Source organism: Pseudorca crassidens, chromosome 1, assembly GCF_039906515.1.
Source record: "Pseudorca crassidens isolate mPseCra1 chromosome 1, mPseCra1.hap1, whole genome shotgun sequence".
NCBI classification, from domain to species: Eukaryota; Metazoa; Chordata; class Mammalia; order Artiodactyla; family Delphinidae; genus Pseudorca; species Pseudorca crassidens.
In genome coordinates this window covers 87,889,633-87,916,906 of record NC_090296.1, presented here as the reverse complement: position 1 = coordinate 87,916,906, position 27,274 = coordinate 87,889,633, and the positions used below count along the sequence as shown (strand labels likewise).

At 36.3% G+C, this 27,274-nt stretch overlaps 1 protein-coding gene across 2 annotated transcripts in view; it reads right to left on the bottom strand.

Annotated features, from left to right (window-relative positions):
• The window catches only part of CTDSPL2 (CTD small phosphatase like 2), a 71,305-nt gene extending 44,344 nt beyond the window's left edge, over window positions 1-26,961 (bottom strand). The window contains exons 1-2 of one of the 2 annotated variants that reach the window (XM_067745547.1): window positions 26,427-26,961; window positions 8,306-8,515 (exon numbers count right to left, since the gene is read on the bottom strand). In XM_067745547.1, the coding sequence (XP_067601648.1) occupies window positions 8,306-8,491 (186 nt within the window). In that variant the 5' untranslated portion in view covers window positions 8,492-8,515; window positions 26,427-26,961. The remainder of the gene's footprint in view (window positions 1-8,305; window positions 8,516-26,426) is intronic. The other variant, XM_067745543.1, reaches the window with a different exon arrangement.
• Between the last annotated feature and the right edge of the window lie 313 nt (window positions 26,962-27,274).

Here is a 27,274-nt window from a genome sequence, read left to right as displayed (position 1 = left end):
TATGTCAATGTGGACACATATGTGGAAGATCTACATAATTCAGTGAACCAATATTTTCCAAATAATCAGTGCATGATGTTACAAAATCATATATAGATAAAAGATTCATTCCAAGCGCAAGACAGACCAATGAAAAGATCATTGTAGTGCTCTCAAATTCAATCTTGGAACAAGAACTTAAGATACTACACAATTTGTCAAGTTTTGGTATAATATCTGCAATTATCTACAAAGAATATTAAAATACTCTTCCCTTTTCTAAATACATGTATAATTTTCTTTATATGCTTCAATGACAACAAACTACCTTCTATGAAGCTTCGATTAAAGAGCTTTATAAAACTGTAATGTCATGTTTCCCACTAATTTCCTTTTTGTCTTTAGAAAATAGTTAAAATATTATTTGTATCAACATGTAGGGTTTAGATTATAATTTTGATATTTTCAAAATTCCTCAGTTTTAATATCTAATGAGATATATTGACAGATATAACCCACATAAACAAATGTTCTTTAGGGTTTCCAATCATTTATAAGAAGGTTAAGGACCCGAAGTTCAAAAGGTTTAAGAACCACTTGCTCAAGAGGCACTACTAATGAAATCACAAGAGAAGATTTTAAAAGTCACCCCCAACAAATGAGAAAAAAATTTAAGCTGGAAGGTGGAGCTGACAAGTGAGAGCCAAAGGGTCCAGAGTTTCTTTGGGGAATGATAAAAGTGGTCTAAAATTGACTGTGGTAATGTCTGCGTAACTTTGTGCATATACTAAAAGCAACTGAATTTATACCTTAAATGGGTGAGTTTTATGGTATGTGAATTGTATCTCAATAAAGCTACCATAAAAAAACACACATATATCATATAATCCAGCGATGCCAATCTTAGTTATTTACCCACGTTTAACCTAAATATATGCCCACACATGGATTCAAGACCGAAATAGTCATAGCAACTTCATTCATGATAGCCAAAAACCAGAAATAATCCAAGTGGATAACAAATTATGACATGTGGTATACTCATACAACAGAATACTACTTGGAGTACAGGAGAGGGAGGGGATAAATTACGGATACATGCAGTAACATAGATGAATCCAAAAACTTTATGTTGAGTGAAGGAAGCAAGACATGTTATATTCATAGGTCACTCTAGAAAAGATTTATACAATCTATAATGATAGAAAGCAAATCAATGGTGTTTAGGGTGATGCTGTGAGACTGCAAAAACTCCAAGGGTACTTTTTGGTCATGGGTGTACAATTCTGTTAAAATTCATGAAAACATATACTTTAAATCAGTGTGTCTTATTGTGTTTCATTATACCCCATAAAGTTAATTTTTAAAAAGTCAACATAGGAGAAAAAGTGGAATTCTAAAAGATAACTAGTTCATCAAAAAGAAGGCAGGATAAGAACAGAGTAACAAATAATAAATGGGATAAACACAGAATAAATAACAAGATGGGAGACTTTAAACTCAACCATATTAATAACTACATTAAATGTAAACAGACTAACCATGCCAATTTAAAATAAATACACGGTGGAAAAAGGTGTATCATGCAAATGGTAAGCAAGAAAACTGTAGGGCTTTATTAATATTAGGCCAAGTAAACCTCAAGGCAAATAATATTACTAGAGATAATGAGGGACATTTCACAGTGGTAACAAGAACAATTTACAACCAACAATCATAAATGTGTATGCACCTAACAGAGCTTTGAAACACATGTAGCAAAACTGACAGAACTGAAAGACAAGGTAGACAAATTCACAACTAAGAGTTGGAGATTTAAAATAAGACACAGAAAACTGGAGTATTATCAACTAACTTGACCTGATATTTATAGAACTGCACTAACCAATTCCAGAATATGCATATTTTTTCAAATACATAAGACATTCACCAAAATAGTCTATATGCTACAAAATATCAAGACACCAAAGAAATGAAATCATACAGAGTATATTCTTGGATAACAATAATATTAGATTAGAAATAAACAATTAGAAGATATCTAAGAAATGCCCAAATATCTGATCTGGAAATTAAATAACACATTTCTACATAATCTATGGGTCAAAGAATAAATCACAAATAAGGTAACAAAAATATAGTCAGAGGACTTCCCTGGCGGTCCAGTGGTTAGGATTCCGTGTTCCCAATGCAGGGTGCTCGGGTTTGAACCCTGGTCGGGGAACTAAGATGCACCGCATGACACGGCCCCCCCCCCAAAAATACACACACACACACACACACACACAAAATCAGAATGTGCGGGAAAGCAGTACTTTGAAAATCATAGCTTTAAATACTTGACTTAGAAAAAAATTAAGGTGTAGTAATTAATGACCTAAGCAAGGGGCTGGCAAGCTACAGTCCAAACGCCAAGTCCAGCACATTGTTTTTGTACGGCCAGCAAACCAAGAGTAGTTCTTATATTTTTAAATGGTTGGGGGGGGAAAGAAAAGAACGATAATATTTTATGACTCACGAAAATTATGACGAAAATCAAATATCAGTATACAAAGTCATGCTCATTCATTTATGTATTGTCTACAATGGAAGAGTTGCGTAGTAACTGCAATTACAGACAATATAGTCTGCAAAGCCTTAAGTATCACTTATCTGAAATATTCACAGGAGAAGTTTACTAATTCCTATTCTAAGCTCCCACTTCTATGAGTTAGAAAAGTAGAAGTAAATCAGATAAAGTAGAAAATAGTAAAAATAAAAAGTAGAAATCAATTAAACAGACACTGGAAAGAAAAGAGAAAATGAACAAAGACAGATGTTGGTTCTTTGAAAAAGTAATGAAACTGATAAAGCTCTAGGAGCAAAACGGATCAAAACAAAGATAAATCATAAATTATTCACATCAGGAGTGAAAAGAGGAACATATCATTACAGATCCTGCAGACATTATTAGGTTAATGCAGAAATACTGCAAAGACTTTACACCTAAAAATTTGACAACTTTGATGAACAGACAAATTCCTTGGAAAACACATGACCAAAACTGAAGAAGAAATAGAAAAGCTAAACAACCCCATATATATTAAAGAAATCAAATTTATAATAAAAGCTATTCCATAAAGAAATCCCAGTCACATTCCAGAAATCCCTCTCCAGAATTCATCAGTGCATTCTACTCATAATTTAAGGATGAGATAATACTTAGTCAACACAAGTTCTTTTAGAAAAAAAAAAGCAGCAGAGGAACAGTTCTTGACTTGTTTTATGATACCAGAATAATCCTGATCCCAAAATCTTAAAGCATTACAAATCAAAACTACAGACCAAAACCCTCATGAACACAGATGTAAAAATCCTTAAAAACAAACCCAGCAGCAAATCAAATCCAGCCATACAAGTTTGGTTTTCCATTCAAAAAAATTTATGTTCTACTCCACATTAAAAGAGGAAAATCTGAAGAATATCTCAATAGATACAGAAAAGTCTTTGATAAAACTCAACAACATAATAAAATCTTATAGCAAACTAGCAACAGAAGGGAACTTCCTCAAACTGATAAAAGATAACTACGGAAAAGATTTAGCTAACATCATACCTAATGTAAACAAACTCTCTTCCCCTAAGATCAGTAACAAGTGTTTGCTCTCACCACTTCTACTAAACAATGTACTAGAGGTCCTAACCAATGCAATAAATGAAGAAAAAGAAATAAAAGGCCTAAAAATCAGAAAAGAACAAGAAAATTATGGTTATCTGGTATATGATTATGTATGTATAAAACACTATGAAATCTTAAAGAACAGAATGATTAAGTGAATCTAGCAATTTCACATAGTACCTGGTCAATATAGAAAAATAAATTATATTTATATATATTAGCAACAAACAGAAAGTAAAAACTTTAATGTATTACATCATTTAAAACAGCATTGTAAAACATCAAATGTCTAAGAATAAAACTAATGAAAGGTGTGTAAGACCTTGATATTAGCAGGAAAAAATTAAGAACACCTATATTAACATAGAGATATATCACGATCATGAAGTGGCAGACTCAATATTGTTAAGATGTCCAGTCTCACTAAATGATCTACATGTGATACAATCTCTATTATAATTCTAGTAGGCTTTTCTGGAGAAACAGACAAGCTAATTCTAAAATTTACATGCAAGGGGACTTCCCTGGTGGTGCAGTGGTTGGGAATCCACCTGCCAATGCAGGAGACACAGGTTTGAGCCCTGGTCTGGGAGGGTCCCACATGCAGCAGAGCAGCTAGGCCCGTGCTCCACAACTACTAAGCCTGTGCTCTAGAGCCCACGAGCCACAACCACTGAAGCCCACACACCTAGAGCCCGTGCTCTGCAACAAGAGAAGCCACCACGATGAGAAGCCCACGCACCACAATGAAGAGTAGCCTCTGCTCGCTGCAACTAGAGAAAGTCCTTGTGCAGCAACAAAGACCCAATGTGGCCAAAAATAAATAAGTTAATTAAAAATAAAAATAAACGGTAAATTAATCTAGTTGTTAAAGAACTCATCTAGAAAGACGTTCTTTTACACAAACAAATGAGATTTAACTCTGGAAGGAAGAAAATTCCCAAATATAACTATGAAGCTTAGTAATACAAAGGTTAAAGAGAACAAAGTTTTCATCTAATCATGTTTTTCACACTAAGGAGCACAACCCATCAGTGGATCATAAAATCAACTTAAAACATGAAAATCACCTTTAAAAGGAGAATAAGAAACAACAGCATAGAAAAGAAAAATCAGAACACATCAAGTATGTTAAGGGTGAGTTTTGTTTCATATGTATGAATGTAGTATATAAGATGTTATTTCTTTCTGTGGATCATAGTTAAAAGATCTAAAAACACTGATTTATGTAACAGGAAACTGATGACTCCTAACTATGACAGTGTAACAGTATTTAGGTAACAGAGAAAAAGACCATTTTGTTATGGGAAAACTCTAGAAACCACCTATTTAGAAAGGAATAGAGAGATCACTGGTACAAAGCAAATACATTTTAGTTGTGAGGTCTTCTTTCACTTCAAATATATATTAGGAATCTCATCATGCTAAAAGCAGAAAGACTGAGTATGAACACTTCCTGAGTACTCTTACTGACAATTACATAATTCTGAAATGAGAGAAGTGGTAGATCCTTGAATCATAAAATCTAGATCTGAAAGACATGAGAGATTTCATTCATTCTATTACAGTCTGAGTTGTGTCCCCTAAATTCCTATGTTGGAGCTCTAACCCCAAAAGCCTGAAAATGTAGTCATACTTGGAGACAGGGCCTTTAAAGAAGTAATTAAAGTGGGATCATTAGGATGGGCCCTAATCCAAATATGACTAGTGTCCTTACAAGAAGAGATTACAAAACAGACAACACATACACCAAGTGGCAACCATATGACGCCACGGCAAGAAGGTGACCATCTGAAGTCAAGGAGCGAAGCCTCAGAAAAAACCAACCTGGCAACACCTCATCTTAGATTTCAAACTGCCAGAACTGTGAGAAAATAAATTTCTGTTGTTTAAGCTACCCAATCTGTGATATTTTGTTATGGCAGACTATTACGTACCCTAGTAAACTAATACACACCTCTTAGATGAACAACATATGTTTAAATTATCTAAATACTCTCATGGCTAATTTATGCCAAGTTAGGACTAGAATACAGATTAAAACTTATAAGGAAAATAAAAATAGGTCAGTGAGAGTAAACTGGCAAGAATACCAGCAGCCATTCAAACTGGAAATCATACAGTAAAGAAGAGCAAAAGAGTTGGCCCATATGCAGAGACCAAGTTTCAAAAAGCCAGACTCATAAGACAGGCATGAGAGCAATGTCAGACACCTTAGAAGAAAGACAACTCAAAGAGAAAGCAAGAAGACTTGTCTATAAAGTTCAATTCTAACCACATAACTTTAAAAGTCCAAAAGAAGAGAAAGGAAAGGTACCAAAGAAACCAGTGGCTGCATAGGGAGTTATCTAGCTAACTTGGATTTTAAAAGGACACTTGTAGAAATAAGAGAAGCAGTCTATCATCCACTCAGAAAGACTGAAGACAGAGGATGATGATACATGCAAAAAGTACTAGGGAAAAAAAAATTTCCTAGAAGAAGAATAAGCCTCAATCTTTGAGCTGATGATAGAATATAAATAAATGACAAAATCAGCAGCATAGAAAGACTCAATTCTTATTTACTTTCATCAAGAAAGTTTTCAATCCTTACACAAGACAGGTGATGCTATAAAGATATTATCTAGCTGCTTTGAGACAGAATGGTATAGGAAAAAGAGCACAGATATCAGAGTCAAATTGTACCTGGGTTAAATCCCAGCATTGTCACTTATTGGAAAGGCAGTAGTGCATATTGTTAAATAATTGACAACAATTACTATAGAAAAACCCTGAGTGTTTTAATTGACATGGGCAAAAATTTGCTGACCAACAAAGAAGATCTAAAACTACTAAAGGAGAAAAAAGAAAGCATGACATGATATATGATATAATATAATATAATGCCACATTAGTAGAAGTATGTCCAAATCAACGGAAATAAATATGAACAGAAGTCAAAAGACATAGGAAAAACCAATGTTTGCTTCTGGTTGTTACCTTTCATGAACAACAGAAAAGGGTGACCAAGGTGGTGATCTATATTATATATGTCATATAATGAAAACTAGAAATATTTAGCCAGGACAGTGACTGAGGGTTTGTACTTGCACATGAAGAAAAAGAACCTATGAAAAAGTAAAGGGTATGGGCTTCCCTGGTGGCGCAGTGGTTGAGAGTCCACCTGCCGATGCAGGGGACACGGGTTCATGCCCCGGTCCGGGAAGATCCCACGTGCCGCGGAGCCGCTGGGCCCGTGAGCCATGGCCGCTGAGCCTGCGCGTCCGGAGCCTGTGCTCGGCAACGGGAGAGGCCACAGCAGTGAGAGGCCCGCATACCAGAAAAAAAAAAAAAAAAGTAAAGGGTAGGTATATTTTCTTCAAGATAAGGAAGAACTTTACAACATTTAGAAGTGTTCAGAGAATGAACTGACATACAGTGATGTTCTCATCAACAGGGGCTAATGATAACCCATACGGAATTTAAAGATTCAGGAATTTATGTTTCTGGAAGGAATTTTATCATTGTTATACAATAATACTAGAATACTTCTAGGCTCATGTAAATTAACTCAAAGAAACTTAAAAATTACATTTAAAATTAACAAAAGAAATTTTACTTATATTATTAGAAAAACAAAATAAAACCACCAAAACGAAAAAGAAAATTCTAACACAGAATACTTCTAAATCTTGGTCAATGGTTCACAGTAACTAGGCTTTTTTAGTTCTATGATGACAAAAATCTATCACTATGAATAAACCGTCACATTGATTTATTTTTCTACTTATCAAAGTGACAAACTTATATTATAATAAGAAATTTATCATATATATAATAATCCCAAGAAAGAACATGAGTAGGCAACAGTGATAACAAAATCTACATACAATGAATGATAATAACATTATCATTAATGCATTAAAATTTCTCAAAATGCTTTTCCACCTGTTTGCCATCCAATCTGAAAACAACTCTGAGGCAGACAAAGCAGTTAGTATTAGTCCCATTTTACTGTCTTCCTGAGGCTAAGAGGGGCAAATGCCTTTCCTCAGATCATTTAAGTTGGTCCAGAGTATGAAGTATGAATCTAGAGCATATGACTCCTGGGCAGTGTCCATTCTTTCTTTCTTTCCTTTTTTTTGGCTGTGCCACATGGCTTGCGGGATCTTAGTACCCCGACCAGGGATTGAACCTGGGCCCATGGCAGTGAAAGTGCCAAGTCCTAATCACTGGACCGCCAGGGAATTCCCCATTCTTTCTTTAATAACTTTTGTTTTCTCATCAATGAATAATACATTTTCATTGTACAAATGTTAGAATTCAGATAGATAAATCATCTCCCTAATTAGACAATGTATTAATATTAACAAGAAACTTTAACTTATCTTTGAAATGAAAAAAAATGGAAGTAAAAGAAATAATTCAAGTAAATAAGAAAAAATTTATTTTACTTCCCATAATTCTAAGTTGAGAAAACAGAAGGCTAAGTGGATCAGTTAAGTAGAATAAATAATGTTTTCTTGACCGACCATTAAATATTTTACATGTCAATACTCTTAACACCAAAATGTAGACACATTCCCTTAAATAGGGCTCTAGCAATATTAGATTTCTCATCTTTACATGCTTAAAGAAAACAACCTAAACTTCATTTTTAATGATATAATTAAAAGGTAAAACCATTACTTTGGGTGTGCTTCCTTTAATGAATTTTTTAATTGAAGACAACAAGCCAGTTTCATTCTTCGGTGGTTTTTCTCCTCCTGAAGGCAGGCTATCATCAACCTCTGAATATTTCCTCTTTGCTCTGGCAGTGCGTTGTGTTTGGATTTGATTTGATTGCTGAGAAGCTTTCCGTGTTCTCAGCCTCATCTTTTATGGGTGCCACATGTAAAACTATAAGAGAAAAATAATACAGGTTATTAAAATTAAACCTAGCATACCCATATGTGCCCAGCTTATATAATAAAAATATCTTGATTAAAAAGAAGTCCAGGTCTATAAGGGATTGAAATAAGAAACTGACATTTTATTTATTTATTTATTTTGGCCATACCACACATGACTTGCGGGATCTTAGTTCCCCAACCAGGGGTTGAACCCAGGCCCTCAGCAGCGAGAGTGCGGAGTCCTAACCATTGGGCCACCAGGGAATTCCCAAGAAACTAACCTTTTAATTGAAACGTGTAGTGCTTTGAATTTTATTACATTCTCCCAAATAACCTTCTCACAACTTCTGAAATATTATATCCTATGATCTAATAGAGCGTGCATGTTCCTTCCAGAGCACTATGCTGCCTCCACCCATGCTGACCTTATCATTCATTTAATCACTCATTCATTCATTCAACAAGTATTTATTGGGCACTTACCACATTCTAGGCACTGGGCTAGGTAAGTGCCTAGTAAAACAAGACAGAGAAGGTTTTTACCCTCTGGAGCTTACAATGTAGTGGAAAAAACCCTTAGTCAATGAATGAATTAATTCCATGAGCACAATTCTAAATATCAACAAGTATACAAGTATCAATATAACAAGAATGACTGGATCATTCTGTGGTATTTGATGTTACCATATGTAATGATCTTTTTTTTTAAGTGTTCAATTCAGTGACATTTATTAATTTGCGGTGTTGTCCAACCATACCATTATCTATTTTCAGAACATTTTCAATCACCCCCAGAGGAGACCCCATACCTATTGGCAGTCAATCCCCATTTCCCCCTGCCCTTAGCCCTAAGCAACCACTAATCTCTTTTCTGTCTCTATGGATTTCCCAATTCTGGACACTTCATGTAAGTGGAATCACACAATATATGGTCCTGTATAACTGTTTCTTTCACTTAGGATAATGTTTTCAAGGTTCATCCATGTTGTAGCATGTATCAGTACATTATTCCCATTTACGGCTGAGTAATGTTCCATTGAATGGGTAAGACTACATTTTGTTTATCCATTCATCTACTGATGGACATCTGTGTTGTTTCTACCTTTTGGTTAAGTGTGAATAGTGCTGGAGTGAACATTCATGTACAAGTTTCTTTTTGACCACCTGTTTTGAGTTTTATTGGGTATGTAACCAGGAGTGGAATTGCTGGTTCATGTGGTGATTTTATGTTTAACATACTGAGGAACTGCTGTTTTCCACAGCAGCGGCACCATTTTATATTCCCACCAGCAATGTACAAGGTTTTCACTTTTTCCGTATCCTCACCAACACTTGCTACTTGTTTATTTTTTTATTATAGCCATTTTAGTGGGGGTGAAGTGGTATCTCATTGTGGCTTTGATTTGCATTTCCTAATGGCTAATGATGTTGAGCATCTTTTCCTGTGCCTGTTGGCCATTTGTTTGTAATGACCCTTTAAATACCAAATTCACATCAGACAGAAAATATGAGGCCATCGATTTGAACTCTCTCATTTCACTGATGAGAAAATTAATGGCTGGCAAAAATTGTCCCAAGACTTAGAAGTAGTTGAGAACATTCCCTGAATTATAATCTGTGAAATAGAATACAAAAACTACTACACTAATAATTAAGAGATATTAATTAGGTCTAATCCTGCTTCAATCATAGCTAAGCTATAGCCACTTAAATATTTTTTCACCTGTATAATGAATACATTATTCATCTTACCATCTTGACGCTCAAAATGAAGAAGGAATTAGAAAAGCTATAAAGTGCAGAGAAGAGTAAAACTACTCACAACAATGAATGCATTAGCAAAAAAGTCTAACCAGTTAAGCACTCTAAACTCCTAAAGGTGAAGAAATTCTTGGCAAAGAGTAGGGTCTTCGCAGACAAATTAGGAAGCTTAAGAAGTCGTGTCTTGGGCTTCCCTGGTGGCGCAGTGGTTAAGAATCTGCCTGCCAATGCAGGGGACATGGGTTCGAGCCCTGGTCCGGGAAGATTTCACACGCCATGGAGCAACTAAGCCCGGCACCACAACTACTGAGCCTGCGCTCTAGAGCCCGTGCGCCTAGAGCCCATGCTCCGCAACAAGAGAAGCCACCACAAGAAGCCTGCGCACCTCAACGAAGAGTAGCACCTGCTCACCGGAACTAGAGAAAGCCCGCGGTGCAGCAATGAAGACCCAACACAGCCAAAAACAAAAAACAAACAAACAAAAAGTCGTGTCTTTAGTAATGCAACACAACAGTCACAGAAAAAAAGTTAGGACCCCTCCCTTTTTTAACATATAGAAACTACACACACACACACACACACACACAATATCTACTCCAACAAAAAAGTCCCAACCTCAAAGGCTTCACCAGAGGAGTCCTAAAATACCTTTCCAAACAACCATTTGTTTTTCATCACCAAGTAGTGTTCAGTTTTAAGCTGTCATCCCCAAATAAAACAAATACTGCCTTTTCTCCTAAAGAGTCAATGTTAACTTCTAAAGGGATTTACTCAAGGTATGTATTATTTACTTAAATAACTCTATTTACAGTGTATAAATTTTGTCTTAATTCCTTTGTTCTTCAGCACAGCACTCCTTAAAAAGGAAAATTCCCATAAAGCAAATGCATGGGGTAATTTTTCAAAAAGAAAGTTATTTGTATTCAATTTCTTTAAAAATCTGTAAAATTTTTTTTTAATATTTTCAAAAATACCTATGGGTGAACCTATCTTAAACCCAGAATCTTTAATGGAAATTTAAAAATTTTATGAAATAATATCTTCATGTAAAGTAGGTCTTAAAAGACTAAACACATATAGCTAGTTCAGTCCAAGGGGTTCAGCTCATTAAAATTTAAATATTGGTCACCTGCTACCAGTATGGTAATAAAAGGATAAAAATGATACCTCTTCCCATGAGAATCAAAAAGTCTAACAGGTTAAGGATAGATACACATCATAGTGTATATATAAAATGCTAGATCACTCTTCATGGAGAGTGAAGATTTTAGGAAAGCTTAGGAGAAATGTCCTCTGAACTTAAAAATAACCAGTCACTGGAAAGAAAGACAAGAGCATTTAAAGAAGGAGGCTGAAATGTAGAGGGTTTTAGTCCATTCCAATAATGAGTTGTAAAAGGTATACTTAATAGTTCTAAAAGGGCTGGAGCAGTCAAGCCCTCATGACCTTTTGAAACTGACCATCAAGACTAAAATCTTACAAAGTATGTTCCTTGACCACAATTATAAATCAAAAACAAAAGAAATCTTAAATAGTACCATATACTTGAAATTTTTTAAATTTATAAATAAATCATGAGTCAAACAAGAATTCACAAGGGAAATACAAAATATTTTGTAATGAAAATTAACAAAAAGAGAGCACATCAAAATTTCTGGGATGTAATAAGCAGCACTTAGAGGGAAATTATAAACATACACGTACCTAACAACAGAGTCCCCAAATATATAAAGTTAAAATTGTCAATCAAAGTGAAAAACAGGCAATTCAACAAGAGTTGGAGGCTTTAATACTCCACTTTCAAAAACGGATAGAATAACTAGACAAAAGATCAATAAGGAAACAGAAGATCTGAACGATTCTTGAGACCTAAGAGTCATATACATAGAACACGACATCCAACAACAGAATACACATTCTTCTCAACTTACAAATGGAATATTCTCCATGAAAGACTACATGTTAAGACACAAAACAAGTCTCACCTTTAAAAGAACTGAAATCAGGTCTCCCTGGTGGCACAGTGGTTAAGAATCCACCTGCCAATGCAGGGGACATGGGTTCCAGCCCTGGTCTGGGAAGATCCCACACGGTGCAGAGCAACTAAGCCCATGTGCCACAACTACTGAGCCTGCAATCTAGAGCCTGCATGCTACAACTACTGAAGACCACGCGCCTAGAGCCCGTGCTCTGCAACAAGAGAAGCCACCACGATGAGAAGCCTACACACCACAACGAAGAGTAGCCCCCAGTCGCAACTAGAGAACGCCTGCACACAGCAATGAAGACCCAACACAGCCAAAAATAAAATAAATAAAATAAATAAATTTATAAAATAAATAAATAAAATGACTGAAATCATACAAGTATATGATCTCCAACCACACTGGAATTAATTAGAAATCACAAGGAAGGAAAGTTGAGAAATTAACAAATGTGCAAAAATTAAACAACAAAGTCCTAAATAAACACTGTGTCAAAGAAGAAATCACAAGGGGAATTAGAAAATACTTCACAATGAATGAAAACAAAAACACAGCACACCAAAACTCATAGCATGCCCCTAAAAGCAGTGCTCAGAGGACAACTTATAGCTGTGAAGGCTAATATTTTTAAAAAGACCTCAAATCAATAAAAAAGCCTTCTAGCTTAAAAAACCAGAAAGAGAAAAGCAAACTAAATGTAAAGCAAGCAGAAGAAAGAAAATAATAAAGAAATAGAACAAAAATAAATCAAACAGATAATTTTTTTAAAAACAATGAAGCCTAAAGTTGGTTCTTTGAAAAGAGCAACAAAATTGACAAATCTTTAGAACTAGACAAGAAGAAAAGAGAAAACTCAACCTACTAAAATCATCAATGAAAGAAGTGACATTAATACCAACTTCACAGAAATAAAATGGATTATGAGAAAATACTACGAAAAACTGTACAGCAACAAATTAGATAACCTAGATTCAATGGACACATTTTTAAGAAGACACAACTAAAATGACTCAAGAAAAAACAGAAAAAGACTCATAACAAGTAAAGAGATTTAATTAATAATAAAAAAATACTTGCCACAAAGAAAAGTCCAGGACCAGGTGGCTTCACTGGTAAATTTTACATAATGTTTAAAGAAGAAGTAACACCAATCTTTCTCAAATTCTTCCAAAAAATTGAGGAACACCTCCCAACTCAATCTATGAGGCGCATTACCCTGATACCAAAGTCAAACAAAGACACTACAAGAAAACTACACATCAATATCCCTTAGGAACATAGACAGAAATATCCTCAACGAAATACTAGCAAACCAAATCCAGCAGCTTAATAGAAGGATTACACACCATGACCAAGTGGTATTTCTCTCAGGAATACAAGGGTGGTTTAATATGAAAACTAATCAATCTAATACACCATATTAAAAGAATAAAGGAAAAACTCCACACAATCATCTCAGTTGATACAGAAAAAGTATCTGACCAAACCCAACATCCTTTTCCAATAAAAATACTCAACAAGGGGCTTCCCTGGTGGCGCAGTGGTTGAGAGTCCGCCTGCCAATGCAGGGGACACGGGTTCGTGCCCCGGTCCGGGAGGATCCCACATGCTGCAGAGCGGCTGGGCCCATGAGCCATGGCCGCTGAGCCTGCGTGTCTGGAGCCTGTATTCCGCAGCGGGAGAGGCCACAACAGTGAGAGACCCGCGTACCGCAAAAAAAAAAAAAACAAACCTCAACAAACCAGGAGTAGAAGGGAATTCTTACCCAATAAAAGACATCTACAAAAGCCCCAGAGCTAACATCATACTTCATAGTGAAAAGCTAAATGCCTTTCCTCTTACGACCAAAAATAAGACAAGGATGTCTACTCTCACTACTTCTATTCAACATTTTACTGTAGGTTCTAGTCAATTAAGCAAGAAAAGAAAAGAAACCTATGTCAGAAAGGAAAAGTAAAACTATCTCCTTGTAGATGAAATGCTCTTATACAAAGAATAACTATAAAAGCAATAACCATAAAAGGAAAAACTGAATAAACTTGGCTTAATAAACATTAAAAATTTTCTGTTCACCAAAAGACACCAGTAAAAAAAAATCAAAAGGCAAGCAACAAACTGATGCAATATTCATAAAACATGTATCTTGTAAAGCACTTGTATGCAGAATACAAAGAAATCCTAAAACACAACGAAGACAAACAAACCAGTAGAAAAAAATGAGCAAAAGATTTGAGAAGATATTTCATAACAGCTAGATAACTTGCCACAAGCATATGAAATGATACTCGATATTATTTATTATCAGAAGTGTAAGTTAGAAACATTAATAGCATACTAATCCGCATCTACTTGAATCGTAAAAAGTATTGTACAAGACTGACAACAAAAAATGGTAGCAAGGATGTAGAACAATGAGGACTCTCATATTTTGCTGATGGGAATGTAATTTTGGTAAAAGTTGAGCACTTTCTAATAAACAACACATAGCCCTCTGATCCAATAATTTCATTTCTAAGTTTTTAAACAAGAGAAATATAAACGTGTCCACAAGGTTCTTTTACCAAAATGTTCCCGGCAGCTTTATTTACAATAGCCCCAAACTGGGAACAACGAAAATGCTCAGCAACAGAAAGATGAATATTGTGGGTTTTGCTTTGTTTTTTACAGTGGAATAATAATCAGAAACAGAAAGCAACAATTACTAATATCATCAACAACATGAAAGAATCTCACAGACACTGAGCAATGGCAGACACAAAAGAGTATGCATTTGGTGATGGCATTAAAAAGGCAGAGGCAAAAATAATCTAAGGAGAAAAAAAAATCAGAATAAAAGTTGCCTTGAGGAAAGGAAATGTCCTATATTGTGATACGGGTGTAGATTTGTCAAAACTTACAGCTAAGATCTATGTATTTCAAAGTATATAAAATTTACCTAAATAAACACCTATAAAAAGTTCTTATGAATAACAACCAACCAGGTAGGAGTGGGTGGAGGTATAGATCAAAGAAGACAGACAAAGTGTTAATAACTACTAAAACCGAGTGATGGTTATATGGAGATTCACGATACCATTGTTTACTTTGTGCATATGTTTGATATTTTCCATTAAAAAATAAGAACAAAAATCCTGACTATGAGAGCTACTGACAGGGTTCAATACGAGGAAACTGCCGAATAAAGTCAAAACAGAGTAGGACAGAATCAAATGAGAAAAGCAAACAGAATACTAGAAAAAGACGGAAAGAGGAACATAAACTAAGCAATCTCAGAGAGCAGTCCTCCATATTTTCAAACACTATAAGAAAACAACAGAAAGTTCCACTTAAGCCAAAACCTATCTTTAACCAAAACTCCTTCTAAAAGTTTAGGAAAACAAATTTCACATTAAAAAGTAACAGAAATCAGACCAGAGCCCATATAGTTATCATAAGAAGAAGAAAAAAAAAAGAGAAGCAGAATAAAATCCCTAATTTCCTACAAACAATAAAATTACAAAAAGTAACCCCATAAAGACAGATCGCAACTATAAACCACTTCCAAGGAAAGGTTAAAACCACTAATATAAGAACAAATTTAACTGGAATTCAGGGGGGTGGGGATAAAGTGACAGAAGTCAGAAAAAAATTAAAAAGTAAAAAAAAAAATTATTTCATAAATGAAGACTAAAGAAAAAAGAACAAAGAAGTAAATGAACACAACAGATAGAAAAAAGAAGACATATTTCTAAACATTAAAAAAATGCAGATTCAAGAAAAACTGATCAAATATTGAAGAGTCAAAGATCAGACACTCAAAAGTACAACAAGAAAACTTTCCAGAAACAGAAGTCTGAAACCATGTATTGAAAGACACAGACATGAGAATAGCAACCCAGAAAGACAAATACCAAGACAGTCTAGTATGAGCTACTAGAACTTTAAATTACTGAATTTTAAGAAATGGGGGAAAAATTCTTTGGACATATAGGCAAGATAGACATAGGCAAACTTTTTCTTACAGAATCAGAGAGTAAATATTTTAGGCTTACAAACCATAGGGTGAAAGTTATATGAAATTCAAATATCAATGTCCAGTGTCCACAGCCATGCTCACTGGTTTCCAAATTGTCTATGGCATTGCATAGCATAAGCAGCCAAAGACAATATGTAAATGAACAGACATAGCTGTGTACAAAAAAAGTGTTTACAAGCACAGGCAGTCAGCCCATGGGCAGTAGTTTGCAGACCCCTGATTTAGGCATACACTAAGTGACTTTATAATGGACAGAATATGAGACTATTCTAAATTTTTCAATAGCAACGCTTTATGCCAGAAAAAAATGGAGTAAAATATTTAAAATAAAATAATCAAGGAAAGAACATGTAAACTGGCCTTCCCTGGTGGCGCAGTGGTTAAGGATCCGCCTGCCAATGCAGGGGACATGGGTTCAAGCCCTGGTCCAGGAAGATCCCACATACTGCAGAGCAACTAAGCCTGTGCGCCACAACTACCGAGCCTGCGCTCTAGAGCCTGCAAGCCACAACTACTGAGCCCACGCGCCTAGAGCCCATGCTCCGCAACGAGAAGTCATCACAGTGAGAAGCCTACACATCACAACGAAGAGTAGCCCCCACTCGCTGCAACTACAGAAAGCCCACATGCAGCAACTAAGACCAAACGCAGCCCCACCTCCCGCCCCAAAAAAAAGAACATGTAAACCAAGGATTTTACATCCAACAAAAATAACCTGTAAAGGGACTTACCTGGTGGCCGAATGCCAATGCAAGGGACATGGGTTCGATCCCTGGTCCAGGAAGATCCCACATGCTGTGGAGCAACTAAGCCCGTGAGCCACAACTACTGAACCTGAGCCCTAGAGCCCGTGAGCCACAAGTACTGAGCCCACGTGCCGCAAGTACTGAAGCCCATGCGCCTAGAGCCCACAACAAGAAAAGTCACCGCAATGAGAAGCCCACACACAGCCCCCCTCGCCACAACTAGAGAAAGGCTACGTGCAGCAACGAAGACCCAATGCAACCAAAAATAAATAAATAAATTTATAACCAAAAAAACAAAAGATAACCTGATCAGCCCCATATCTAAAAAAAATTAAATTGCAGGAAAAGTCTCCAACATAGAGAATTCCAGACCCAGATGACTTCACTGGAGAATCCTACCAAACATCTTAATAAAAACAAAACAAACAACAAACTCTTCCAGAAAACAGAAGGGAACACTTCCCAACTTATTTTATGAGGCCAGCATTACCTGACCAAAACCAAAAACAATACATACCAATTGGGCCAAGTACTGATCAGAAATTGCCTACATAATATCTGCAATAGTCTAATTTTATTACCTAAACATAAAATATAAAAGGAAGAGTTTTACACATACATATACAGCCTCATCTTGCTAACTCTACTACTTATGTTACAAATTAACAATCCTCTAGGTTCTTTAGAGCTCCATTACTAGATAAATTCTTTTCTATTACCAGTAAAAATAGAATAATACAAGTAAAGATTGGGAAATGAGTACATCAGGGAAATAAATCTACTACTAATGAATGAAGTAGATACAATTTAAGTAGATTACATCACAAAACAAACATAGCAATGGATGCAACAACATTTTAAGCTTAAGAACTCATGACATTGGGGGGCGAGTATATAATGTAAAACATTTCCATTTTTCAACATTTGAACCAGATCTCATCTCAGGAATAGAAAAAGCTGATTGTTCAGCAATTTAAAACCAAGCAATTAAGTTTGCTTTCTATGTATCTGCAGCCCAGCTAAAAAGATTGGGCGTGGGTGCCTCTTCCAAATTGCAACATTAATTCTTCTAGCTTTTGTATCATCTATAAATTTCAGACTATCATCCAACAGCTTTCTCAACACTTTCACTCTGCACCTCAAATTCAACTTACCCAAGGCTGAATTCACCTTTCCTATCCCACCCCTATTCCCAAACCTGCTCTTCCTTTTGTATATTTCCTGCTGTATTCCTTTTTAGTTCCCTGAGCAGGGATGGAACCCGAGCCTCCTGCATTGGAATTGTGGAGTCTTGACCACTGGACCGCCAGGGTAGTCCCCCTACTATATTCTTTTTTTTTTTTTTTTTTAAATAAAATGAGCTCAGCTTTTTTTTTTTTTTTGGCTGCATTGGGTCTTCGTTGCGGTGCGTGGGCTTCTCATTGTGGGGGCTTCTCTTGTTGTGGCTCTAGGTGTGTGGGCTTCAGTAGTTGTGGCATGCAGGCTCAGTAGTTGAGCCTCGTGGGCTCTAGAGTACAGGCTTAGGAGTTGCGGCACACAGGCTTAGTTGCTCCGCGGCATGTGGGATTTTCCCGGACCAGGGCTCGAACCCATGTCCCCTGCATTGTCAGGCGGATTCTTAACCACTGTGCCACCAGGGAAGCGCCCCCCGCCCCCCCGGCTCTACTATATTCTTAATCACAAGTAATCTGCCTAATCAATGAAGCCAGAAGCCATCCTAAACACCTAGTCATTCTTCCCCTCCCTTGTCCCCTACAATCACCAAATCCTCATGATTCTACCTCTAAAATATTTCTCAGTCTTCCCCCTTTAAATCCATCCTCTGCACTCTACAAATCTGCCTGTTCCATCCCACGAACTCTCTTCAAAATAAAGACTAAACTCTAGCAATATATATAAAACCCTCCAAGATCTACCTCTCCAAGTCTTTTTTCACTGCTATTTGCTGCCTCACTCTTTGCACTCCAGTAATAATAGTTTCTTGCCCACACTGCTGTATCATGCTTCTGCTTTTTCTCTATACCTCAAATATTCCTTCCTTTCAACTAATTCTTATCCTTATCATTTAAAGCTCAGCCCAAGTACCATGCACCCCAATAAGTAACCACCCCCACATGCCCATGCCTGTGTAAACTGGTGATTATCTCTCCTTAGCTTTTAACAAATCGTACTGAAATAATCTATTTATATATCTTTAACTGCACTAAATTGTAAGAGTGTTGAAGGCAGAGATCTTATCTGTAACTCCAACAACCCGGTACACATAAAAGCTCAACCTTTGTTGAACTGAACTATAATTTTTCTCATTTCCCTCAAAGAGACAAGAGAATAGGGAAAAAAATATGTCACTGAAACACAAAATCCTCACTGCAGTAATCAATTCTTGCTCACAAAAAGAGCAAGAATAAAACTAAAAATATTCCTTCCTCATAAGATTTCCTTCCTTTTCACAAAATCCCTGACCCCAAGCAATATTTGATGCCAACAATTATGGCTGCAAATTGTCTTGTGCTAACAAGATTATAATAATGATACAAGCATAAACTCAGTTGATAATTCGCTGTTGAGGTCTTGAGTACACAATTTTCTATCAAAACAACAAAACAGCACATTATATATGAAGGATTCTTAACAAATTATCTAGGACTAATGTAATGTGCATTCTTTCAAACAAATTTTTGCTGAATAAAAGAGAGAAAAGGGAAACGAAAGTGGACAAAAAAATATGAATAAGAAAATTGTAAAAAGATCACAAATCAAACTTTAAAGGCAACAAAGTCTGGGTTTCCCCATAAAATTTAGATATATATAAGTTATAAATTGCCTATATAAAGAAAATATGCATGCAAAGTTCTGGAGTAGGCTCCTGAGGGAGTTACTAGAGGAAGAGCCCCTGGACTGGGAGGTATCAGTCCTGAATCTATCACTAGTTAGCTGTAACACTGATTAGACACTAATTAAGTCATGCAATCATTCTAGCATTTCATTTCCTCAACAGCAAAAGAAGTTATTGGACTTCAGATCTATGCATTTTACTACATGTAAATTTTACCTTAAAAGAGAGCTGTCACAACAGGAGATGAGTCATTAATTAATCTGAGCTGTTTTCATCCTTCTATCACATACAACTTATCTAGAAGCACCCTAATTAAGACCAACACTTACTACATGTTAAAAAGTCTTCAGATCATTCATCATTAAGGAAACAAAGACTAGACGACCCTTTTAGTCTCCTCTAGCTCTAAATTTCTGAGTTTGTTAATTTATATTCTATTATAAATGGTATCACTACTCAATTTACACTCATGAAAGAAAAAGCTAAAAATCACTGCCTTAGTTGACACCAAATGACAAAAGTATCAGTATCTGTTTTCACTATATTTCCAGTTGAATAATCTGAAATCAACAGGTTCAGATACTACAACTGTCCACTTTTACTCTCCTTCCTTTACTACTTTCCCAAGCCCTTCATTGAATGACTTTACAGAAAGAAGAGATTTCTTGGTCCCTCCCACTTATCACCTAATAAAAGTCAAAAGTCAAATAGGGCAGGAGGATTAAGTAGAGGAGGATTATATAAAGCATCAACTCCAAGACAGGGAGATTCTTTTCCCTGAACCCTGCCCAACAAAGTATGTGATAAAGTGGTCTTTTCAGGTTATTATTATGTGATACATAACTTTCTCTCCTTTTTTAAACTAGATAATAGAATTCTTCAAAAACTACTAACTATAAACATAATCAAAAATATTTGGGAAAAAAAACTGCTATTGAGTTGGGTTGATAAAATTATGGCTCTTTTTCCTCTTAAAGTTTTCTTCAATGAACAACAACCAAAAATAAAAAAGTTTTTTCTAAAACCATGGTCAATTAATTTTCTCTGGGTTGTTAGATTATTGATGACTAAAATGCTCAATGAAAATATGAAATGATTTTTTAAAGATGGCATTATTTCGTTTGTTGATCACTGAAAATACAGCCACTCACATACATGTTTTAAAATACTATTATCAGGACCCCAACTTAAAACTTTGCATGTACTCAGCAGAAATACCATTAGGGCAAAATCAATATTTGTTATGTACCGAATGAGACAGTATGTACTTCTGCTGAGGACAGACTTGTATTTCTCTCACCTAAGCTTTAAAGCAACAGTAATTTGGAGATTGTTCTAAATTTAACTAACTGCAGTAAGTATAATGTACACATCTTGTAAAAAGAAGTATTCTATTACACAGCATGAAAGAAATTCATACCAATAAAACTTTATAACAAAATGTGCTATTTTAGAAAAAATATAGTTATGAATTCATAAGAACTGAGTACTATAATATTCATTAGAAACTTGTCAAAAGTACATGGGAGGGCTTCCCTGGTGGCGCAGTGGTTAAGAATCCACCTGCCAATGCAGGAGACACGGGTTCAAGCCCTGGTCCGGCAAGATCGCACACGCCGCAGAGCAACTCAGCCTGTGCGCCACAACTACTGAGCGTGCACTCTAGAGCCGGCGAGCCACAACTACTGAAGCCTGCGAGCCTAGAGCCTGTGCTCCACAACAAGAGAAGCCACCGCGATGAGAAGCCCACGCACCACAGTGAAGAGTAGCCCCCGCTCACCGCAACTAGAGAAAGCCCACGCAACGCAACAAAGACCCAATGCAACCAAAAAGAAATAATAAAATTTAAAAAATCATATTAAAAAGCTATTAATGAGATTAAAAAAAAAAGCACATAGGAAACCTGTCACTCCAGTGTATCACTTTTCATCATATTACTATCCTTTCTATGGAATATATTCCAATATATGCAATTTTTAAAATTTACAGGAGTTACCTGTATACATGCAAGTTACAATGTACTTACTGGATACATTAAAGAAAATTTGAAGAATAAAAACGTGAAGTTAATTTTGGCAGAATTTTCCTAAGAATGCTTTTTAAGTAGTTCTCACCAAAATTGGGCAAGGGGAGAGATATGACTACTCCTTCAATAAAAGCTTCTATTTAAAGAAAATTAATTTTATATTCAACTTACTCTCAGGCCAGTAGAAATATGGAACTCTCAGAACACATTAAGTTGATAATAAAAGAATCAATGAGATGTTGGCAAAAAGGAAAAATAGTTATTAATTAAAAATCTTTGAGTACCTGAAATAATTTCCTACTATTCTTATTAATGCTACCTACCAAAGAAAAACTAATCATTATGATTGAATAAACCGAAGACAAAAAGTTTTAAGAAGAGTTTTAAGAATTTTTATCTAAATTACTAGTCAAAGAGGAGGTAAGATCATAATTCTCTAACAGAAGTGCCCTCTTGTTTGCTACTACTAAAAAAGTAAAATAAAATAAAGTAAAATGGTATATTACCAATGAGGGAAAAATGCATGATTGTTTGAAATGTGATTATATTTTTCAAATAATTTTTATCAGTACATCAGAAAATTAAAGGATTTTACTGTATAATTATCTTATTTAACAAAATACACTAAAGCAGGTACTTGTAAAGTCAGTGTGAAGTTAATCAATTTCAACTCAATAGAATAATCATATATATTTGGGGAATATCAGAAAGAAAGCAATTATTACTGAAACAAATAATCATAGTTGTTCTCAACTGAAAAGATACTTATTGGTTCTGTATATTTTTCTTTAACAAATAATATACTCTTCTTTTAATAAAATATATTTTGAATTCCTACTTAAACATTACTTTAACTGGTCAACACGAGAAACTTAAAATATCATGTCATGATGCTAACAGATTCTTAATATCCCTTTCTTATTTATTTTTAGCAATGATTCTGCCTTTTTAGTTTCCAATTTCTCCATATAGAAGTATTTAGTCCAAAGAAAGAAAACATTCTTCCTAAACTATATATAAGCCACTATTACTAAGTATAATCCCAATTATTTCTGAAGTATTCAAGTGCCTTCTATTAGAACAATTTTATGTTTCTTTAATCAAAGTAATAAACACAGTTCCTTGTCCTAAAATTATTATAGCTATTATGGAAACCTGACTGCTAGAACCTCAAGTCAAAGCACAGTTGATGATTCATGTTTAATCTAGATAAACTTCCTTTTCTATAATTTCTCTAAATGAATATAGGAGAGCCTATGATTACCATAAAACCTGGGGTCCCTAATATAGTTAACTGGCCTACTGTGACCTTATATTAAAGTTAAAAGACTTTTTATGTAAATATTTTACAACACTTTTTCAATGGCATTTTAGTGTTTTCCTTCACTCTTTTCTAAAAATATCATACTAAATGGGGACCTGCAGATGAGGTAAATAAACAAAAGGGCAGGCCAAAGCTATAAACCACGTTTGTCCTTAAGGTCCTACAATTCTTTTTGGGACCACACTTAGTCTCACTCCTCATTACTGTCAGTCAGATTCACAAGATTCCCAAAGGACCCCAAGAGGCCCAAACTTCTCACTATAACTCTACTCCCACCATGCCTTTCTCCCTCAGACAATGTTCCTACATGCCACACCTCTCCTGATCACAGCCAATGCAAAGAAGCTTAATTCTGTTGTTCCACTGCCTCTGAACCCTCACCTGTTTGTGGTATCAGCAAATTTATTTGATAAACTAATCTGTGCTAATATTGCCAATAAAAGGCAATAGTTTAAAGTTTTCCTTCCAGAGAATTTGTAATTTTAAATGAAACATTTTAGAAAGAATTCCATAACACAAAGGAGAGACACAAATAAAGTTTGGCATTGGCAATTCTCAGGTTATACCACACAGTCAACCACCTAGTCCACCTATTTGTAATGTAGATCCAATTATAATTTAATACAATTTAAATTAAAAATTAATGTAGTCATAAACCAGTAGTGAATATATGTCTGGCTTAGATATATGTCTCATGGCAAATGTAAAGTGGAAACTAAAAGTTGTACGGCTTTATCTTAAGTCCCATCTCTGTTAAATCTTCTCATCTTCAAAGTAGAGCAAATGACCCCTGTAGCCAATCCACCTAAAATGGTCAGGTAACCTACACAAAAGAATTACTTAGAGAATATCATATATGAGGTCTTCTTAGAACATTTGGTATTTATGACTTAAAGTGTCTTTTCTACTTTATGCTTTCACAACAACTCAGTAAATTACAATTTAGTTAGATATTGTTTATTCAGACAAACCACTTTTTCTTTATCGCATTAATCGAAAAATCTCTTATGAATGAGATAAATTTATACCATTTTATTCAATCTGCAATTAATCCTATAGTTACAAGTCTCGAGTCTAGAACATCCTTTCTGAACAAAAGAGCCAAGGTTTTTTTAAAATCAGAATTGGATGGATTCTGCTAATATAATAATCTTGTGAGGAATCCTCTTGACCAGAAATCTCAAACATCGGATCAGCTAGATGAATTTCAGAAAGATAAAACACCCCTAATTCTTAATTTCTTGATAGTGAGAAAAGAATAACCTTACTAGCTCAAATGAAGTGTCCAAGAGACACTACGTAGAATACTATAAAACCCACCAATTCTATTTGGTTTTTCTATGGAATCCTATTTAGAACTTCTGTACAGCTACAAGTCCACAAAGGTTAAGGACTATACCACTTAGAGCTTTCACAGCCTTTCAACGTATACTGGGAAGAATATTAAAAGAATCAAATGAATGAAGAATTAAAACAATTTGGAAGAGTTCTTGAAGACGAAGTCTACAAACAGTGCTCACTCAGCTATCCGTAAAACAAATTTTATTTAAAACATTAATGCTTCATAAACTACCCAAAAAGATCATTAAAGTACAGATAAAACCTACACTAGACCAATAATTTATTTTACATCCTTTTAAGTCAAATATTTGGCCCTATTTTTTAAACAAATTGACTGAGCAAGTATCCAGTATGCCCTCACCTCCACTTCCCACCCCCTGTTCTTTTGGTTTTGAAGATAAGTATGAAGTTCAACACAATCCTAGAAGACTGCTTCACCTAAGAGCTACATTTTGCCTTGACTTTCTTTATGACCTTGGGGGGGAATCTACTAAATGACAATTGTAATAATGTTTGTGTGTTCCTGTTTATTAATGAAATTTAATCCTAATATGCAAACAATAGTGAAGTCTTTTAAACTGAACCTAGAGAGCTGAAAGCCTTTGAGTTACAAACATCAAATGACGTGTAATGTGAACCACATTTTCAAAACTTAATTTAACTAGTTTAAAAAAAAAAAAACTACAAAGGCCCCAAATTCAACAATATTGAAAAACAAATTCTGAAAAATACCAACAGTCTCCTTATTACTTCTCTTTATGGACAACTGGTCTGCAATGTGGAAAAGAACAAGAAGGAAGAATAAAAGTAGCTTTAGCCATTTCCTTGCTTTTATAAGGATAACAGCTGGACAACAAACGAAAACTTAAAACTTGGCAAAGAATGGGGAGAGAGTATATAAAGAAATCTACAACCTGAAAATTACGAAGATAAATCTTTTAAGTCACTAATTGTATACCTATGTTAGGCAGTAATCTTGGTATTGCCTTATTAGCATTGGAAAGGTAAATCCCTGCCTTGGAGGAACATCTACCAAGTACATTTCATTTCAGGATCTTAGTGCAGTTTACGAGCAGTATCTCTGTAGGTTTCCCTAAGGTACTCTAAAGTGCTTAACATCCTTCACACCTCCAGCCACCACTCAAGTGAGAAGTAAATAAAGATGATTTACTTATACAATTATTTACCATGGAATTCTAGTCAAGAATACAAAAATAAGCATCTATACAGGCATTTGATACCCAAAGAAAGTGTAGAATACGAAGTACAGTAAGATTCACCCTTAATTGACCGCTACAGAAACCAGAGGCCTTCCACATGGGCTGTTCTTTACCACCACTCTTAATTTGAAAAAGTTAACAATGTCAACTCAACATTTTAACAGTAGACAAACAGAACTTAGTGAAATCTCTTCTTCCAGATCCTCAAAAGGTATTTATAAAAACTGAGATAGAGCAACGCCCTCCCCCCGCAAAAGCACCCTACTAGAAAGAATGAAATGCCTAAAACGTCAGACGGGTCAAGGTTAGAAAAGCTGATCTAACCCAATTACCGGGAGGGACGACCACAGGTTTTGGGACTACGAACGTGAGATCGGGATGGGGGTGGGTAGCAAAGTGAAATCTAACCCCAGAAATCACAACACAGGCCGCAGCCTGAGAGCCGAAGCTGGCGGGAAGTGAGCTCCCTTTCTGTTCCCAGGGGAAAGTCCAGAGAAGAGCGGCTCCATACAGCGGACGTACGAGGCGCCAACAGTGCATGACTACCAAGGCGCCGCAGCCGCTGGAGAACCCGGTTAAGAAGGGGAGGAGATCCCGGCAGACGGCCCTGGAAGAGGAGGACTAAGACTGGGAGCAGCGGCAGCGTCTGGACGAGTGGGATTACCTAACTGTGACGACAGAGAAGTGTCCTCAGGCTCCGGCGATGGTCCCGACTGCGCAACGCGTGGTGTCTTTCCCGCTTAGCCCGCAGCAGCAACAGAACCAGCTCCTTCAGCCAGTCGCCATTTCCCGCCTACCGACCTGCTGCACCGCACGGACGGGGACCCGGATGGAAAGCGGCCTCTCCGCGCAGGCGCTTTGACTTTCTCCTCCCCCTCCCGCCACAATTCCGCGAGGTGGGAGGGAAGGAATGCGGGCAGCCCCAGCGGCCAAAAAAAAAAAAAAAAAAGCCACCTCCCCCCGCAAAAAAAAAGCCAACAAAACAACTTTACTTCCGTGAAAAGCGTTAGAGTTCCTGCCGCCGGAAGAAACGCAGGAGCTCGAATTCCTGACAAAAGCAGAACGCAGGGCCCTGGAACGGGATGAAGTAACAAGGACAAAATCTATCAGGCTATGGCAGTGCCTGGGGGATATTTGTACTTTAGGGGCCTCCGTAGCTGTGTGTAGTGGTCGCAAGGGGAGTAGGGAGTAAAGCGTTGGGAGCGGAGAGGCGGGGACCCGAAGGACGGTTTTTTTCCTCCCGCTGCTAACGGAACTGTTTAGGCAGAACTGGGAGGGGGAGGGCGCCCTCGCCCCGGAGGCGGGGCTTAGGAACGCCTCGCGCAACCTGGCGACTAGGGTTTATTAACCCGGGCTCGCCAGGTGGGTGGAGCCGAGTGGGACCGGGTGGTACTAACGGCTTGGCGCGCAGGAGGAGGTAGTGTGTAGACAGTGCTGCCAGAGGCCAGGTTAAGACGAATCTTTCGTCTTTCCTGGGATACTGGTGGCCCCTGAAGATCCTCTTTCCACCTC